The following is a 19,454-nucleotide window of genomic DNA, read 5'->3' as shown; positions in this document are numbered from 1 at the left end:
GATTGGATGATCTCTGAGATCTCTGTACTTCTAAATCTATGATCATATGATCCTCCCCCTATATACAGATATTCTGAATGTGACCCTCTCTCACCCATGTTCCAACAGTCAATGCTAACCTCCCACCCAACTCTTGCTTTGGGCTTTAGGAATGAAAAGGTGATAGGAAGGAAAGGGGAAAGGAAAGATTAAGAATGAAGAAGATTGAAGAAGGGGAGTGAAGGTAGAAGAGCCATTCTAGAACAGTTTGGACCAACTAGCTCAGAAATGAGAAATAAGAATTAAAATAAGAGGCAAAATGATATTCCTCTTCATTTATTTTCCGGTTTCCTTGAATGATGGTCAAATCCATGGATAAGGACATGGTAAACAATGATGGTTGGAAACCCTGAATTTAGGTCAGTCATCCAATCAAGTTTGGAAAAAAGAAACTATTATCCATTCCTAATATGATATGGAAAGGTTTTGTAAAAGCTATTCACTGTTTCTTTATTGAATATCATAAAATGAAGAACTAGGGAGGCAATATGATATGAGGGAATCTAGAGATGTGTTCATATTCTGAAATGGCCATGAACTAATTGTTATCAAAGGCAAGTCACTCAACTTGTCAGTTTTACTTTCTGACTGATATATACATTTGTAAGCATGTGTGTATGTGCATGTGTTTTCCTAGGTATGTCGTAAATAGGTCCTCAGTTTCCAGAGTACATTTTCCCCTCCACTCTTACAGCCTCAGTTCTCATGCTAGAAAGCCCTCAACAGGCTCCCCTTTTCTTTTCAGCTTCCCTTCATTCATTGTCTTTCTCCATTAGACTGCAACCTCTTAGAGCTGGGGTGCAGAGACTTTTCAATCTGCATTTAATACAGTGCCTGGCACATAGTAGATGCTTAATAAATGCTCTATTTTTCTCTTTCCCTCTCTTACCTATAAAATAGGGTTCATAATATCTTCAATATTTGTGTCCTAGTGGTATTGTGAGGCTTAAATAATATAATGCACATAAGGTATTTTGCAAATCTTAAAAGGGTAGAAGGAAATAGGGTGAGGAATGAATCTCAATTGTGGAAGAGTGCAAAATTTTATTTTTCCCAAGCAAGCAAGAATTTATTAAAACCTTCCTTTTCATTTATTTATTTTCAGTCTTATCCCAATCTTTGTGACCCATTTGGATTTTTCTTGGCAAAGATACTGGACTGGTTTGTCATCTCCTTCTTCAGTTCATTTTATAAATAAAGAAATGGAGGTAAACAGGTTTAGGTGATTTGTCCAGCATCACACAGATGGTCAAAGTATACAGTCAAATTTGAACTCAGGTCTTCTGACTTCAAGCCTGGCACTGAGCCACCAGCTGCCCTTGTATAGTAAGCTCTTACTTTTGTGCTAAATGCTAATGATTCAAGGAAAACATGAAGCAATTGCTGGCCTCAAAGGATTTACATTTTAAGGAAAAGATAACACATATATTAATAGGTTTATACAAGATATCTATAGATATCCATAAAGGAGTATTCCTAGGTGGTACCCTCTACCCTTCTCCCTTCTTAGAGTAACCAAAGATTCAATATGTGAAAGGAATTCTTGGAAACAAGATAGGTGCATCTGACCAAATTAAAATTTTTTGACAATTATATGACAAAAATTTTGTAATTAAAAGGTAAAAAAACACAGTCTGCAAAACACACAGGCAGAATTTTATGCTGATCTTTGGAGCTTCCAAGACATGCAATTTTAAGACAGATAAAAATAATGAGGAAAATCTGCCATATTTTAGGGTTTGTTCTACACCCACAACCTTTTAAAAAATTCACACCATGAGTACAGGAGAGCTATCAGTGCAACTGTGGGGAAAGACAGAGACAGAGACAGACAGACAGACACACACACACACACACACACACACACACAGAGAGAGAGAGAGAGAGAGAGAGAGAGAGAGAGAGAGAGACAGACAGACAGACAGACAGACAGACAGACAGACAGACAGGCAGGCAGACAGGCAGACAGACAGACAGACAGACAGACAGACAAAGAGAGACAGAGACAGAAAAAGAGAGAGAGAGAAGAGGCAGACAAAGAGAAACAGAGATAGAAAGAGAGAAGAGAGAGAGAGAGAAACAGAGAGACAGAGACAGACAGAGACAGAGAGAACCACTGAGTGATGCCTGATCTCCTCCCCTCCAGTAAATATAAAGCTACAAAATCCCATGTACAGTCATCTGAAACTCTTCCAGACCTTTGGCACATTAACTGTACTTGGATGGAACAGTGAAGAGAAGGAGGGGGAAATGGAAGTTGTCAGATTCCCAGCAAACCTGCAACCTTAAATAAACTCAGAGAGGAAAATCTGATGTGGGTGTCATCTCTGAGAAGGTCTAAGGACCCTGCAGCTGCCCTGGACTAAGGGGGCTCAATAGAGAGAGGAAAATTATAAAAACTGCTCCAAGTTCACCTAAGAATCCTGATTTCTTTAAAAACATGACAGCAGCTGCCACTTTTCCCCACTTCTAAGCAATACCAGAAGACTTTAGAGCTGAGCTGCAGAAACTTACCTGCAAATGATTTATGTTGCTTTAGGCAAGTAGGACTTGGGCATCTTTCCATGGTTTAGCAAGATTGATTGTTGTTTGACAGGAAGAGGGGAAAGTGAATGCACAATATGTTTTTACCTTTTGCTCTACCTTCAGAATTGGGGGCAGGACCCCATACCAAATCTCAGCCCACTGTTCCCTGGTCTGGGGATAGATATCTGGTCTGGCAGAGATTTTAGCTTAATGAGCCTCTGCCTGAGGGTACTGCGTGGGAGGAACTTCACCCAAGTGGCTGGAAAGTTCTGCTATGTCCTTGGCACTCAGGCTCCATCAGGGACTTCCCAAGTTGGACATTCTGAGACACAAGACTCTAAGTGTTTGAGTTGTGCTGATCCTAGTTTAGCCCTTGTGTTTCAGAAAAAAAGTCTGCTCATATGCATCACTTACATTCAATTAAATTCAAAAAGCCTTAATTAAGGGTCTACTACCTGGTAGGCATGAAATGGTACAGAAGGGAGAACATTAGGCCTGGAGTCAAGAATCCCTGAATTCAAATCCAGTCACAGATGCTTACTAGCCATGTGACCTTGGGACACTTACTAGCTGTGTGACCCTGGGTAAGTCAGTTAGCCCCATTTGCCTCAGTTTCCTCATTTGTAAAATGAGCTGGAGGAGAAAATGGTAAAGCTCTCCAGTATCTTTGGCAAGAAAAACCCCATGTATAGTCATGAAGAGACAGAAACAATTGGACAAGGAATCCTCTAGGCACTGTCCTAGGTGCTAGTGATATAAAGGCAAGAATTCAAACAGTTCTTGCCTTCAATGAGCTTATATGCATTCCTTGCTTTTCAAAGTGGGATTCTTAGGGATGTCAGAAGAATGCAAACAAATTTACTTTGCAAAGATGGTTTGTTTATTGTAGACCATGCCTTAGAGAGAACAGACAAGCAAATGACACAGAACCGATAAAAAGGTAAAAAGCATGGTACCCAGGAAAGAACAAAGATTTGGCGTCAAAAGATCTACTTATTAGCTGTGTGATCTTGGGCAAATAAAAAACGAAGTTCATGGATCAAGGAAAAACTCATTTAACTTTAATTCTTCCTCAATTTCACTGATGAGGAAACTGAGGTCCAGGGATGTGACACAACTTGCCCAAGGTCACATGGGGAGCAAGGTTCAGAGGTAGCATCAGAACCAGGGTATTACTAATCCAGAGCCAGTGGAATTATACTTTCTATTATACTGTGCTTTAGGGAATCTAGGTGGCATAGGCAATAGTGCTGGACTTGGAGCAAAGAAGGCTTGCATTCCAATCTCATAACACAAACTGTGTGACCCCTGGTAAGTCACAACCTTCATTTGCTTTGGTTCTCTCTTTCATGATATGTGGGTGATAATAGCACCTACCTCATAGATTCACTATAAAGATCAGATGAGGCATGTAAGTATGGAAAAATATTTTGCTTATGTTTTCTAGACTTACATACTGTAAAGATTAAAATTTAGGGAATATGGGGAGACAGGCAGGTAGAAATTAGTTTCTCTCTGCAAGGAGTATTATATTTTTTAGAGGTTTATTAAAGGCTAAAGATTAAAGAATATACAAGTAAGAAACATGTGCCTAGGACAGAGGCCTAGACAAAATAACCTCACATCACTCAAGAGACGAGCCTGCTCCAAAACGGAAGTCCAAAAGACCAAGAGAGCCTCAAAAGCCTTTGAATCAGCTTAAATACCTTCTCGATCTCGGCCAAGGTGAGATTACAAGGCATTCTGGGGAAGTGGAGCAAAGGCTCATGGGGATTGTAGTCCTGTATTCGAGTCTAATTTTTACAATACTTATATGCACCAGGTCTGGAGTATAGAAGACCTGAATTCAAATCTAGCCTCAGATGCTGGGTGACTTTGAACAAGTCATTTAACAGTTTCCTCATCTGTAAAATGGGAATCATAATAGCATCTACCTCCTATGTTTTTGTGAGAATAAAAGGAGATAATAATTGTAAAGTTCTTAGCACAGTGCCTGGCATATATAAATAATAGCTACTATAATTATTAAAGCAGCTTTACAAAAAAAAATGTTCAGGATTTCCCCAAAATCTTGGTGTAGTTTGAAGTCATTAAAGGTTAAAGTTTTAAACTCTTTAAGTAATTAAAGCTTAAAAACATACTTTGGTCATACCCTGCATAAATGTTAAGTGTTATTATTATCCCACCTCCCTCAAAGAAGGTCAAACTAGATGACCTCTAAGCTCCATTCCCGTCCTTCAGATATGATCCCATGATCCTAAATTCATCTGTGCTAGGAAAACTCAATGTTTGATTCTCGAGGAGGGCAAACCTACCTTTGGAACAACTGAAATGAGCTAGTCCACCTTCACTTATGACTAACCAATGAGTCACACTCTGAGTTCTCATTCATTAATTAACAATGAGAGGGTTGTTTAAGGTACATCTTTCTTACCCAATTTCTAAAATGTGCTGACTTTTACTACTGTGCTACAGATTTGCAAGTTAAGATTTGCAAAGACTTTGGAAGCAAATCATCCAAATGACTGAGAAATTACTTGGGGAGGGACGGAGGCAGGAGTCTCCTGCCTCACATCCTTCCTTGGCCATGAATCTAATTTCTTTAAAAAAAAACAACCTGCTAAAACAAGTAGTATAAGTGAAATACAGGTAAGGTTCTTGGAACACCAGACCCATTTGTTATATGTATCCAAGCCCAAATGTGCCATTTTGAATTTGCTTAGAATGGAGGAAGAGAGCAAAGGTAAAACTGATCACATTTGGCTTTTGCACAATGAAATTGCACAATGAAATACTTCACAGGGTTGTTCATAGAAGCAGAGCTATATAGCAAGAAAAGATCTTAGAAGTCATTTTACACCTAAGGAAATTAAGGCCTTACAAGAGAAGTTAAATGACTCACCCAAAGGTCACATAGGTGAATTAATGTCTGAACCAGGACTTGAAACCATGTCCTCTGCCTTCAAATGCAACTCTTCATTGGCCATACCTTGCTCATCATACTAGGGCAAATGCTTACATGAAGTTTTTTCTGGTGAATCTGTAAACCCCTCAATGCTTTGCTTCAATGCATCCATGTTTAGCACCCTCTGGATTGGGAAGTTTATTGGTCTGAGTTTTTTAAATTGGCATACCTTCTTTCTTGTCCTTTTCTTCCAAAAACTCATCTGCCCTACGTATCCCTTCATAGTTCTTCCAAGGAGGCATAAATTGTCAACTATACCTTCTTCTCATAAGTACTTAAGAAATTAGTTTTCATTTATCCATTCATTCTTAGTGCCTCTGAACCTTCCACAAGATCAATTCAACAAATATTTATTCAGCACTTAGTATGGTCCAGATATTGTGCTAATACCAAGTGTACAAATACAAGCAAAAAGAAAGATGGTTCCTGAACTCAAGAAGCTTAAATTCTATCTAGGAAGACAACAAAGAAATTCACAATCTTGTCCCATGGGAGTTTTCTTCTTCCCTCTTTACCAGTTTAGGTCCTCTATACTGTTATCTTGGTGAAAAAGACATTTTTTGGCTCTGTTGAGTGGTTACCTTGTGTAATAATGACTTCAGAAAAAGTACAACAGTTTGAGCTCTAAATAATTACAGCTCAATCACTTATAGTCCTGAGGGGTTCAGAAAGACCCTGACCTAAGTTACTGCACAGCCTGCTAATCCACTGGAATCCTCTCCTTTCACACTAAGCTTCTCTATTGAACTTAGAGAGGATCTTATGCTGAAGTAGTGACTCATCTTAATGCTTAACTTTAAGCAATATAAGGTTCAGGAATTAATCAGAGTTTGTCCCTATCTAGCTGTGATGTCTTTTCTATATGAAGGGTGGAAAATACCCACTTTCCTTGACTGAGATAATCCATTTGAGAACTCCACAAATTTTAAAGTATCAAAAAATATTGATTATTATTATGACGGAGACTTAAATTTAAATTTTTTATTACTTACATTCATATATGTATGCTTTTATTCCTTTTAAGAAAATTCCTTCAAGAGAGGAGGTATGGAATAATGAGACAGACAGTCAGTTTTGGAGTAAGGAAGATGGGTTCAAGTTTTTTCTCTTACAGCTAACATACTTGGGCAAGATAAATAACCTTTTGGTACCATAGACAAATTCTAAGGTAATAAATTTCTGGGAAGATACTACCCTTACCCTTATCTGGAGTTCCTTAAAAGAATGAAATCATATCTATCTTTTAAAAAAAGACAAACATTTCTAATTGGCCAACTTGACTAGTTTTCCTTTCAGAAATTTTCTACCTACTTTTGAAAATTTGTCAGACTTGACAGTAAAAAATAATGAAAATGGCTTAATAATTGAAATTGAGTAAAACTTCAACCTTGTTAATTTTGTAGGGAGAAGTGGCCTCTAGAAAGGTCAATCTTAATTGGAGGCAATTCTATACTATAATTTTTTAAAGAAAATGTTATTATATTTGTCCCTAAATATAATAATTTTTCTTTAAAAATTATTTTTAAAATATTTAAAAATATAATAAGTATCAGTTACAGAGAAGTTATAATTTTATGTATGGAGACAATTTCTACACCAGGAACTTCCCTCACCCGTGAAATTCCCAAGACTCTAACTAAAAGAATCCAAATTAAAGAGGCTTTATAAATATAGTGGGTAGAAGGCATTCTGAAAACCCAATCATCACACCTCTAGTCATCATAACTCCAGAGTTTGAAAAAATCCTTGATAAAATAGCATTTCTGTTTGTAAAAGAGCCAGATATCAAACATGATTTTCCCATTTTATAAACACAATGTGAAACACAATTAATGTTAGATTTTTCCCAGGGAAAAAAAAAGAAAAGGCAATAAGACATCTGAAAGAGTAACTTTGAGAACTTCAAATGAATGCCCACAGGTTGGACCAAAGTTAATGAGTTTGGACCATATTCACAATATTGTCACTTTCCCTTAAATTAGATCCCATCATTTGTACACACATAATTACTGTATGTACATACCAGATGTGGAAGCATTATAATGAATAGGTGGATACAAATTCGTTTGTAATCTGAGTGTGCAAAATTAAATAGAAACATATAGACCTAGAATCCAGTCTGATATATTCTTGAAAAAGTAATGCATGTGGCTGTTTGGTCTCTGATGGGCAAATTCAGAGGTTGCTTTGGCAAACCTAGCCCACATAAGCCACTACGGCAAGCACTTGAACAAAAATTTATCACCATGGTTAATCTGGTAAACTGCTCATCTTTCTTTTTAAAGGTAAGGACTTTGGGTTTGTTAGTTTCTTTAGTGTTTTATCTTTATCAGCACTGAATATGTGATATATACTTGGTAAATATTTAATAAATACTTTTGAAATTTAATTGCATCAGGAACTTAATTCAGGTTTTCATGATGTACTTCTCAAATAAATTGGAACTGGCAGCCTAAACCCAAACCATTTGGCATTTTGCAGCCATGAACAGCTGAATATTCAGGTAAGAATGTATTTTGCTGTGGGGCAGCTGGGTGACTTAGTGCACAGTGTGTCAGGCTTGGAGTTAGGATGGCACAGGTTCAAATCTGGCCTCAGATACTTCCTCTCTATGTGACTGTGAACAACTCACTTGCCATCAGTTGCCTAGCCCATACTCCTCTTCTGTCTTGGAACTGACACTTGTAGAGATTCTAAAACAGAAGATAAGGGTTAAAAAAGTATTTTTCTGCCCTAAAAATGACTGAATGTGAAGATGAAAGAGAGTGGTGAGGTGAAGGATAATTGGTTCAAAGAGGAGAGTCTGTGTGGATATATATACATCACACCAGCAGGTCCGTGGAACTGTTGTTTCGGAATCCATTAATTTCCCTCCTTTCTTTACCATGAAGAATGTCAGACAGTATTTCCCACTTTTACCACAAAGACATTAAGAATGAAGGAAAAAGCACTGGGTGTGCCCTTTTTGTGGGCTACATGTTGGTCAAAGTTTAAAAAGTCAAATGACTTTCCCACAGTCCATAGATATATTTTAAGCATGTTTTGAAACACTATTTGCTTCTAGTAGAATAAAAACATTACTGTTGCAAGTACCAGTAAATCATCAGGATATTTTACTCATGTTACTACCCTAAAGGGAATTTGAGAGTTTCTTTGTTTTTCAGAATATTGATCTGAAATATATAATATGTATCCTTTCCTGGAATAACCTTCAGGGCCACCAGTGATATAGCTGACATGATCCTTTTTAAAGACCATACACTTGAAGATGGGGGGATGACATACATATGTGAGTGAGGAAGGGTGGTATTCACAGAACGGCAGGGAAAGGGAGCAAGTATAAACAGAGAGTGAAAGACACATGGAAATGAATTATAAAACTTTATTGGCTTGTTAAAAAATGAATAAATTCAACAAATACATTTATAGTCTACCCACATTATTAAAACAACATTTTTTTTAAAAAAGATCGTCCATTATTTACTGGAAAGGTGAAAGAATAGCTTTAAAAACCTGGCACAGTAAGGGAAAAGAGTGGCTATATGGATGATTCACAGGTTGCCTATGGATTACAGCAAATAGATTTTAAAATGAAATGTATAAACAGAGGGTTTAATATTCTTCAGGGATCTTATTTTTCTTGTTTTGCATAATACACTTATGGTTGAGATAAAGGAGGTATTTTGTCCTTTGAGTCAATAAGAATTTAAACATCAGGAATTTAATTACTTCTGATTCAACAAAAAGTTATTAAGTACCTACTGTGTGCAGAATGTTAAGGTAAGGAAGATAAGACATGTTTTCTGAGGTCAGGAAGTTTAAATGCAACTGTTTGAACAAAGATTTCCAATCAAGCCCAAAGGGGTCAGAATAGGTAAGACAGGACAAACATTCTTTGGAAACCCACCAATCAATTCTTATGTGAAATTTGCATGTCAACATCCACCAAACTTTTAATTCAAAATGATGTCAATGTCAAAACCATATTGCTAAGAGCTGCCTCTGCCCTTGCCAAGTCAGGAAAATGGGATAGCAGGCATCAGTGGAAGGCTGCCATCTGTGACATTTGCTCTATTTAAAGATAGAATTCTATCTTCTGTGGTTGAAATTCAGTCTACACAATTCAAATGGGAGCACACACTAACATGACTTGATGGTGGCCCAAATCAGCCATGAAAGGACTCTATTCCTGAATGTCTTTAGAAAAACCTTCTCAAATAAGAGTTACATGGACACAATCTATCAGAGGAGAGAAAACATAAAGAGGATGACCACATCTGTTACACATTCTTAAAGAAATCAGCAACATTATCTTGAGTTTCTGCTATTGAGCTGTTTTCCATCTTGACTCAAGATAGAACAAAACAAAATTGCTTTATAATTTACATTAAAAAAGATTTAGATTAGGTATGAGAAATAAGGTTTAAGGAATTATTGGGTACCAATACAGAATTCCCAAAAAGGACATCTGGTCTCATCTTGGCAATTTTTAAAAAGAGGAAAATATAGTATAGAAGAAGTATCTAGGTGTTAAAGCAGCCCCATGAGTTCAAATCTAGGCTCAGACACATACTATGTGATCTGGAGTAAGTCACCTAACTTCTCATTTTCTTCATTTATAAAATGGGGACAATAGCCTCTACTTCCATATGTGGTTGTCAGAATGAATCAAGATGATATTTGTAAAGCCCTTAGTAAAACTTAGAGCATGATATAAATTCTAGCTATTATTATGACTACTATGTAGCCAGGACCACTGATGAACAGTACTATAGGTAAAGAAGTAGAATAACATCCCTTCCTCTTAGTCCTAGGATTCCATTTCAGTGTATTGTAGATATACTGAACAAGAGAATCTTTTCCCATTTTGTTGTACATTGGGCTTCTAAAGGAAGGTGGAGGAGAGGGCAGCAAGTAAATTCAGAGAATGGAGCTGACTGCCTTCCTGCCAATTGCTCTCTCACACCTGGATATTATTTGGGAATTTCTGGCTCTTATTATTTCACATTATTTACCATGCAAACTGGTTTGTTGTTGTTGTGTTTGTTGCTGTTTTCTGGCTTCAGTCTCTCTAGAGTCCTCCAAGCATACACTGGTATAGCTCAGGTGGTTTAAGAGACAACACCCAATTTTCCCGGCAATCCATTTATTTTCAGCCAATCATTTTTGCGTTTCAATAAGCTGAAGCCAGCCTTCTCCCTGCTTTTTTCCGGGAGGGCAATTTAAAGAGTCCTAAGATGAAGCCAGTCATAGCACTATGGGGCCAGAACAGAAGCTCCTTGATCCAGTTTGAACTTTGTCTTGGCTTCTTTTATTTGCCACACAAAGATACCAATGGAGAACTCAGCCTTCTCATAGACAGGATTGCTTCTCCTTAGCAATTGACAAACACTATCCATATGGCAACAGCTAAAGTTGATGAAACTATCTAGTTCTCTACGGCAAAGGCCAGGATGTTGAAAGTGGATAAAAGGTGAATAGGGGCTGAGCCATGGTCTGTCTTAAGACCATGTGTCTGCTTCCCATTTTTCAAAGACCCACTGATACTCTGGGAATACCTGGAAAAGTGAAATGGAATGATCTCCGCTAAAATTTAGGACTAAGCAGAAAGGACATATGGTAAGGGCATTGGCTAGGAAAGGATTATCAGAGAGAATGGAAGGGGTTTTTGGGATGCCTCTGGCCAACATGGAAGTGGGACTAATTAAAGGACAGTGGGAAGGGATGCTGGACAAGATGAATTAGTAGCAGGAGGGAAGAAGCCTGGAGTCATGAGCTAGTTGGAAATCATACAGAGGGTACCAACTGATGATGAAGGAAATTTGAGGGATGCTCCCAACAGAGCAAAATTAGGAATGAAGATAAGACCTAAGCCTATGATCTGATCAAAAATGACAAATTCAAAAGTCAGTGTCACAGAAGGAAGGTGAATATAAGGAAGAAGAAATTAATGGAATGGAATCATGGTCATCTTTTTTATGTTAATCTTATTAGCACTAACTTAATGGGGAAAGAAAACAACTTTGTTAATCATTTTCACTGAAGGAAAATGAAATCTACCCTCTCTACCCTCCATGTACCACTCTCCCAACAAAATAATTTGAGAAAGAGGATTGAAAAAGGGTAGGTGGAAGTTGGGTGGTCTAAAACAGGAAAGTAAGGATATGTAACAGATTCTGGTCTTTAGGGATAAAATATGGAAGACAAGAAAAATGGGAACTATATGAATCAGAGGAGTCTTCTATTAGCCTGCTGTTCTTACTTGTTTCCTAGGAGATGTCAGCAGCTTTTTGATATATTAAATTGCCTTATCTGTCCACTTCTTTCCATTTTAAAACAAAATCTACACTGTAGCCCTTTTAGGCCAAGAATACAAATATTCATTTGTTTTCCTTTCAGGTCTGGGAAACTTGTAAAATGGTCTTTAAACAATTTATAGTCATTTTCATGGTCCCATGGAATAACATAAAAGCTTTTTGTAGCATAGGCTGGATACTTAAGAACTTTTGTCATGTTGATGGTCCCTGCCTGGTTCACTGTTTGAATTTCATTTTTTAAGGGCCAGGAATTCTGCAATTAGCTAGACTCTTTGTAAATCAACACCTTTGGGAAAGATCAAAATCTAAGTAGTGACAGGGGCTGTCATTTACCAGCAAGTGGGAAAATGGGAATGTAGAGTGCATTTGGGGCCTCCTCCTATGAAATTCAGTTTTCTTTGTATTTAAGAGATCTTGTTGGAAAGGAGAGGAGAAAAGAGAGAAAAGAGAGCAGAGTGGGAGTAGAGGGGAGTAGAAAGAGAGAGAGGGAGGGAGGTGAGGAGGGACAGAGGGATGGAGGGATGAAGAGGTAGAGAGGAGAAAATTGGTCCTGTTTGGCTTTGCAAAAAGTGTCACTACTTAAAGCATATGCACTGAGCAGTCAAACAAGTGCTGTAATCCATAGGTCCCTGGGAATGTCTGTAGCAAGCAATAACATATTTAGTGGCTAATGTAAAAGTTATAGAATAAAATATTCAACATGGATATTCTCTTTATATCAAGTGCTGCTTAAATCGATTGTGGTTTATTAAGATTAATGACTTGGTTACACAGGATTCATAACAATGTTTTCCCATCTGTTGAACTAGGTTTTAAAAAAAATCCTGTTACTGTGCTTTAAAGTTGAACTGCAAAGCTTGATCAGATATTAAAAACAAAACAAAACAAAACTATAGGAGATTCTCATTTAGCAGCAGATTTAACTGTTAGAAATGCATGTGTTTTTTAAAACCAAAAATTGTAACCCTGACACCTCGTTCACTCCAAAAAGTGATGGCACATGTCACTTCATGGCCAGAGCAGAAACACATGGAAAGCTAACTAAAAGGGAGATGAATGAACCATCAAGAAATTAAAGGAGGAATCAGGAGTTTCTGACTGACCTCTTACCAATGACATCAGAAGAGAGAAAGCAGATATTCACTAGAGGTCTGTCCACCTTGCTGCACCTCCAAGGAAGCTCAAAGATCTAGTGGATGTAAAAACTAGGGCAAGACAAGGTCCAGCACATTCCTTAGGAGCTACGCTGTCTAGAATACATCTCCCTCCTCTCAGCAGCCAGACCAATCTACTCTTATGATTCCTAGATGAAGAAAAAAAAAAAAGCTAAGCTTTTCTAAAGGAAATCATAGCATGTGACAATGTTGCCTTCTCAGTACAAAAAAACTTTTGCAAAACAGGTGAAATTGCAAATAAAAAGAAAGTAGGTGGCACTGTAGACAGAGTGCTAGATTTAGAGTCAGGAAGGCATGCGTTCAAATACAGCCCCATATACCAACTAGCTGTATGACCCTGGGCTTATCACTTACTCTGTCTCAGCCTCAGTATCCTCATCAGCAAAATGGAATAATAGCGCCCACTTCCAAGGATTGTTGTGGGGCTAAAATAGTATTTCCAAAGTTCTTTGCATTCCTTACAGCACTATATAAATACCAGTTATTTTTATTAAAAAGGCAACATTATAATTACATCCTGAGGATGTATTTTACTTAGGTTCCCATCTATGTTAATTGTTCTAGAACTTTGTTTTGCCCTTTGGCTTAGGCACTCCCAATCTGATTTAAACAAATAAACAAAAACTCTTGAAATATCTGCAGGTAAACTCTTTATCCTAAAGTAGTCCATACCCCATGACCTTGGGGATCTTACTTTAAAAGCCTGGGATTTTACTGAAAAGGATGGAAAATTATTTTCATATTTCAATGACAAAAGGAGAAAGACAAAGCTAATTTTGTACCCCACTGGCACCCCTGGAAAAAATGCTTAAGTTAAGTGAAAGCCTCTTAAGTCAAGACTTCTAGGAAAAAACAGGACCTGATGGAGAATATTTGTTCTAACTGTATTTAACTGTCCCTTTTTCACTTGGATTTTTTTCAAACTTTGCAGTTCTCCTTTAAAAAAAAAAAGGTATAACTATAAAGTCCTACATCTTTCCAGTATGGTCCAACAGTATACCTTTCAGAAAAAAAGAACAGTGTAAAGGAGTCTCATTCAAAGGCTGAGCTTGAGACCATAGTAAAACCAAAGTGAGATCATTTATTTCTTGTGATTTCTTGAGTTTCTTAGCTGCCTGGGGGGTGCTTTTGCACTGGTGTTACCAAAATAGTTCAGAACATGTGTGTATTTTTGAGTCTTTTGAATGCCACCCACATCTATCAAAAAAGTCCCCAACAAATAGCATTTCCCAGGACAAAAACTGTGTCCATTCCCTAGAGTCCAGCATAGAAAAACAGCTCCAATCAACAAGCACAAGAGTCCCTTTCTCTGTCTGTTTCTTTATTTCAGTTACCCATCCAGTGGGATCTTATGAAACAAAACAAAACCTAAAAGAAACACAAAATAAAACATAAGTCATGCTTTAAAACAAAAGTTGAAGAAAAATTCACACACATGTATAATCAATTTAAAAGGAACAAAATAAATGAACAGGAAAAACAGACATCAACATAAAATACATTTTAAAACATGAACAATATCTAAAATGAAAATCATGATACATGAGAAAATGTGTGTCTCATTATGAAATGGTTTGGTTTGGAACTCAAAAGAGTGTTTCTATGTTGTCCTTGGATTTGTTGAGAAATAAAAGATGGCCAGAGATGTTGTGGTCTATTACACCCAGTGTAGTTGGATATGATTATGGCACACCTCATTTTTACTTGTTTTAAATTACCCAAAGAAATAAAAATATTAAAAATAAGCTCCAAAAAGGTAGAATATTTCTTGGGGATCTGTTCGGGAATGGATACAGAAATCAAAATAAAATTGACTTCTACCAACAAACTTGATTCTGTTTTACCTTTGAGATTATTTCTTCATGTATTAACATCTTGGTACACAGTGTTGGATTTGGGGTCAAAGGACTTGGGTTCAGGTCTTGGCTTTGCTACTTAAAAACTGAATTTAGATGTTAGGACTACAATTTCATGATTTCAAAGGTCTTTTCTAGCTCTAAGTCCATTTTTTTTTTAATTCTAGTTTTCCAAGTATATCTGAAACTTTTCTATTACTGTTAAGGATATTGTCATCCACCTAACACCTATATTTATATCATCCTGAACTCTCCATTCTCTCATTTTCCCATACTCAACCTGTTGCCAAGTCCTATCTTTTTTACCTGTATGAATGACATCTCTTGTATATATCACCTTCTCTCTTCTGACATTGCAATCACCTTAGGCATGAATTATTGCAGTTGTCTGCTGGTTGGTCTCCTATTTCAAGTCTCTCCCCTCTATGGTCTATCCTCCACTCATCGGTCAAAAGTTGTCATCCTAAAGCACGTGGCTGACCATGTTACCCTCACCCACACTCTCCTCAGTCAATAAATTCCAGGAGTTTGCTGTCATCTCCAGGATAAAATTTAAAATCTTCGTGTATGGCTTTCAAAACCCTTTATAGCCTGGTCCCCACCTACCTTTCCAGGACTTATACCTTACTCTAACATATAGTGATACTGTCCTCCTAGGTCTTTCTTTCATAAGATAATAGATCTCCCAATTCCAGAGAGAGTTTTCCTTTGACTACCTACAATGCTGGAATTCTCTCTCTCCTCATATCTTCCCCCTGGCTTCATTGGGCTCCTTCAAGTCCCAGTTAAAATTCCACCATGGACAGGAAGTCCTTCCCAATTCTCCTTAAAGCTAATGCTTTCCCTCCATTGATTCGCTCCAATTAACCCTATATGTAGCTTGCTCTTACTCTACATAGTTTTCTCTTATCTCTGCCATTAAACAAAGTTCCCTGAGAGCCTCAGATGATTTCTGTTTTTCTTTGTAGTCCTAGCACTTAGCTAGTAGGAGGTAAAGAAAGGAAGACATTCTATTAAAAAAACAAAAAACAAAAAACTTAAAACACTATACTTGGCATAAAATGTTAGTATAATGGTTTATATGGCATTTGCTATCACAATCCAAATAAGTTTGACTAAGTAGAAAGCCTTAAGTCATTTAGGAATAGATTTGGGCAATATTTCTAAAATTAATTTCTAATCATCTTTCTCAACAATGCAAAAAGGGTCTGAGGATTTTCATTCTCATGATCTTTTTCTTTTCTCTCCCATCAGCTTGATTGGGAAGGGAATAAACTAGTTTTGCCCAGATCTGTCTGATTCAGTGCAGAAGCCAGACATCATCTATGAGTTTAACCAGCCCAAACCACCATGAAAGTAGGAAGTAATCAGTAGGAGTGACTAATTCTTTTTCTCCCTCTTTCCTTCTTTTACATGTTTAGCCTTGAGGCAGCAAATAGTAGAGTTTCTGGATAAGTATTATGGTACATAGGACGTGCAGAGCAAATAAAAAGGCAAACACCTTAGCTGGTTGATGCGTAAAGATTTAACAGGGTGGTTCCAAAACTCCTTCCAATTGAAACCATCAGCTTAATCTGAGGATGACAAGCTTGCCAATAAAAGAGGAAAGAACTGGCTCATGAAAATAGGAGACACCATTCCAATCCAAATATCTATCAATTCAATACTGATTTACTGGGCAAAAGATACTTTGAAGGACAAAAGACAACTCATTCTGCCAGCCTCTAGAAGATGATATGAAGAAAAGGATATTTGGATAGAATACAGCTGCAAAGTTTATAATAATGATTAAAATACATTTTATATAGCACTTTAAAGTTTACAAAGTTGTCTGAGTGCTTGTATCATGAATTAGGTCCATCTGACTTTCATCACAATTCCCTTCTCATCTTTCATGAATCTATTAGGCTATATGAAACACTGTTAACGATTTTCAGATATGAACTCAAGTTAACTGTCATCTCTCCAAGGTAAGGCTATGTTTGCCTGCATTTAAACTGATATGTGTCCTTGTTATAGCATTCTCTCTAGTATACCAATACCATGGTGTATCCCCACAGGGAGAAATGAAGTTCAGAACTCTGCCTAACCCCCATATTTCAAACCACTGGAGTCCACCATAATTATAAACAAATGAGACACTGCTAAGTGGAAATTCATAACTTCATCTTCTTTACTGGGAAATAAATATCAGATTGCAACAAGCAAAGGTACTATTTAAATCTCTAGGGGGTTTACACATACATCCATACACCACCACCATCATCTCCACCATCATTTATATTTTCTCTTTTTTATCAAGGAAACAGACTTCTGTCTGCAATTTGATTCAATTTTAGATCTGACATAGCGTTAATGTACCACAGGACTCTCAGCACATGCTAAAAGAAATTTGACTTAAATAATAGTTTTTAAGGGATCAAAGATATTCCTATTGGGTCAAATCAAGGGGTTAGACTTGTTTCTGGCTTCATTCTTTGAGCTGCTAACATATAAATTACATAAGGTTCAAGAAATAGATCATAAAATGATATAAAGTAATAGATAGTTATTTTCCCTTGATTCAGAATAAATTTTTAAATGAGAAATAGCTGAACATCTTGTTGGTTTAACAGCCAAACTAGCTGTCTAGCTTATGAGCCAGAAATACCGGTATTTTGACAATTTGACTCTTGGAAACATCTGCATTTCCACGATCCTGCAAGATTTAGGGGAGAACTAGCTCCTTCATCCTCTATCACTTTTTGTTCCATCACTATACCAGCTGATATTAAGTACAGGGAAGAGCAAGCAAGTAAGGAGGACTGACTGAAAAGTCTGAGGCAAGAGGATTCAATGACCTATTAAAGCTAATGTTCTTTTCTCAGGCCTCTCACTCTTCTTGACCTCTGAATCTCTTGCTATCTCCACCTCTGGTTTTCACGACACCACTCTCTATTGGTACTACTGTCTGCTTGACAAATCATTCTCAGTCTCCTCTGTTGGGTAGTCATTGGTTTCCTGCCTGATAGTCATGGGTATCCTCTGAGGCTACTGGATGCTCTTCTCTTCCCATACTCTGCCATTTGGGGTAATTTCAATAGTTTTCATGGATTCAACAGTGACTCCCAAATCCAAACCCACTTTTGGACATTCTCCTCCCTCTCTCATTCTCTATCTTATTCATTCTCTTTCTCATTCAACCTCTCTCTCTGTCTCTGTCTTTCTGTCTGTCTCACTCTGTCTCTGTATCTCTCTGCCTCTGTGTCTCTCTCTGTCTCTCTGTCTCTCTCTCTGTCTCTGTCTGTCTCTCTCTCTCTCTGTCTCTCTCTCGTTGCCATTTCACATGAATTCAGCAGATAAATCCCAAAGCCACATATTGAAGTTCTAAATCTATCTCTAAAGCTTCAATTTTGTTTCACTAGCTGCCTTTTGGGAATCTCAACTTATTTGTCCCTTATGATTCTGAAATTCAACATATACCAAATTGGAAACCACTATCTTTTCCCCTAGATATATCTCTCCTCCAAACCCCCATTTTTATTGAAGTTTCCAATTTCCTTCCTGTGACCCAGGTTCATAACCTTTGAACCATGCATCACTCCTTACTCCCTTTCATCTTTTATATCCAAGAGGTTGCCAAGTCTTGTCATTCTACTTCCATAGCCTCTTAATATTCACACCACAACCACTGTAGACTAGCCCTTAATTCTTTCTCATCTAGAATATTGCAACAGTCTTCTAAATGATCTCCCTTCTTTTAGACTCTCACTTCTCCAAACCATCCTTCAAATATCTGTTGAAATAATCTTCCCAAAGTACAAGTATTACCAAGTTACTCTCCTGTTCAAAAATCCCCATTGCCTCTAGGATAAAATATATATTTCTCAATTTGATATTTAAATTATTCTGTACCCACTGGGCTTTCTTGTAATGTTTCTGTTAGAGTTACTGTGTCCATTTTAATAATGAGGAAAAACTGCATCCTAGGAAAATAAGTCTTGCCCTGGATCACACAGAAAAGGAGTAAAAAAAGCAACTTCATAAACTTAATTCTCATCATCTTTTGCCCCACATTTCACGTTACTATCCTACATGACCCCCCAATCCTACCAAAATGATCCATTTTCTCTTCCCTGAATAGCCTCTCCTACCTCTTCTCCTTTACAAAGGTTGTCCCCATTCTGGGAATATATTCCATCCTCACCTCTATTCTCTTAGAAACATAAACACCATTCAAGGGTCAACTCAGGTTCCATCTTTGATAGGAAGTCTTTCTCAATTCCCTTCATTATTCCTACTTTTGGCTTCCTCTTATTATCTTCTATTTACTTATCTGTGTAAATATTGTAATAATTCAGTAGAAAATAAGCTTCTTGAGGGGAGAGACTATTTTTCATATTGTCTTTAATCTCTAACATCTAGCACACAGTAGGTACTTTATAATAAATAGTTGGGCAACTGGATTGGGAGAAAAGGAAGAATGGGAAACATTTCAAATTCTGCTCTAGCCTAGTGAAGACTACCATTGCTTTTATCATACTCAATGGAAAAGATGGCAGGAAGAATCTGTGTCCTAAATTGAAGGTCAGTCCTG

At 37.3% G+C, this 19,454-nt stretch overlaps 1 protein-coding gene across 12 annotated transcripts in view; it reads right to left on the bottom strand.

Moving 5' to 3' along the window:
• NTRK2 (neurotrophic receptor tyrosine kinase 2) overlaps positions 1-19,454 on the bottom strand; it is a 427,840-nt gene that overhangs the window by 231,024 nt on the left and 177,362 nt on the right. For 3 of the 12 annotated variants that reach the window (XM_007498893.3, XM_056805958.1, XM_056805959.1), the window contains exon 13: positions 8,899-14,390. The exons of the other annotated variants lie outside the window; for them this stretch is intronic. In XM_007498893.3, coding sequence (XP_007498955.1) covers positions 14,353-14,390 — 38 coding nt within the window. In that variant the 3' untranslated portion in view covers positions 8,899-14,352. Of the gene's footprint in view, positions 1-8,898; positions 14,391-19,454 lie in introns of those variants that run through there. 12 annotated transcript variants of the gene reach the window in all.

Source organism: Monodelphis domestica, chromosome 7, assembly GCF_027887165.1.
Source record: "Monodelphis domestica isolate mMonDom1 chromosome 7, mMonDom1.pri, whole genome shotgun sequence".
Taxonomy (NCBI): domain Eukaryota; kingdom Metazoa; phylum Chordata; class Mammalia; order Didelphimorphia; family Didelphidae; genus Monodelphis; species Monodelphis domestica.
Note: the sequence above shows the minus strand (reverse complement) of the source record. Positions and strands in the feature narration are given on the sequence as shown.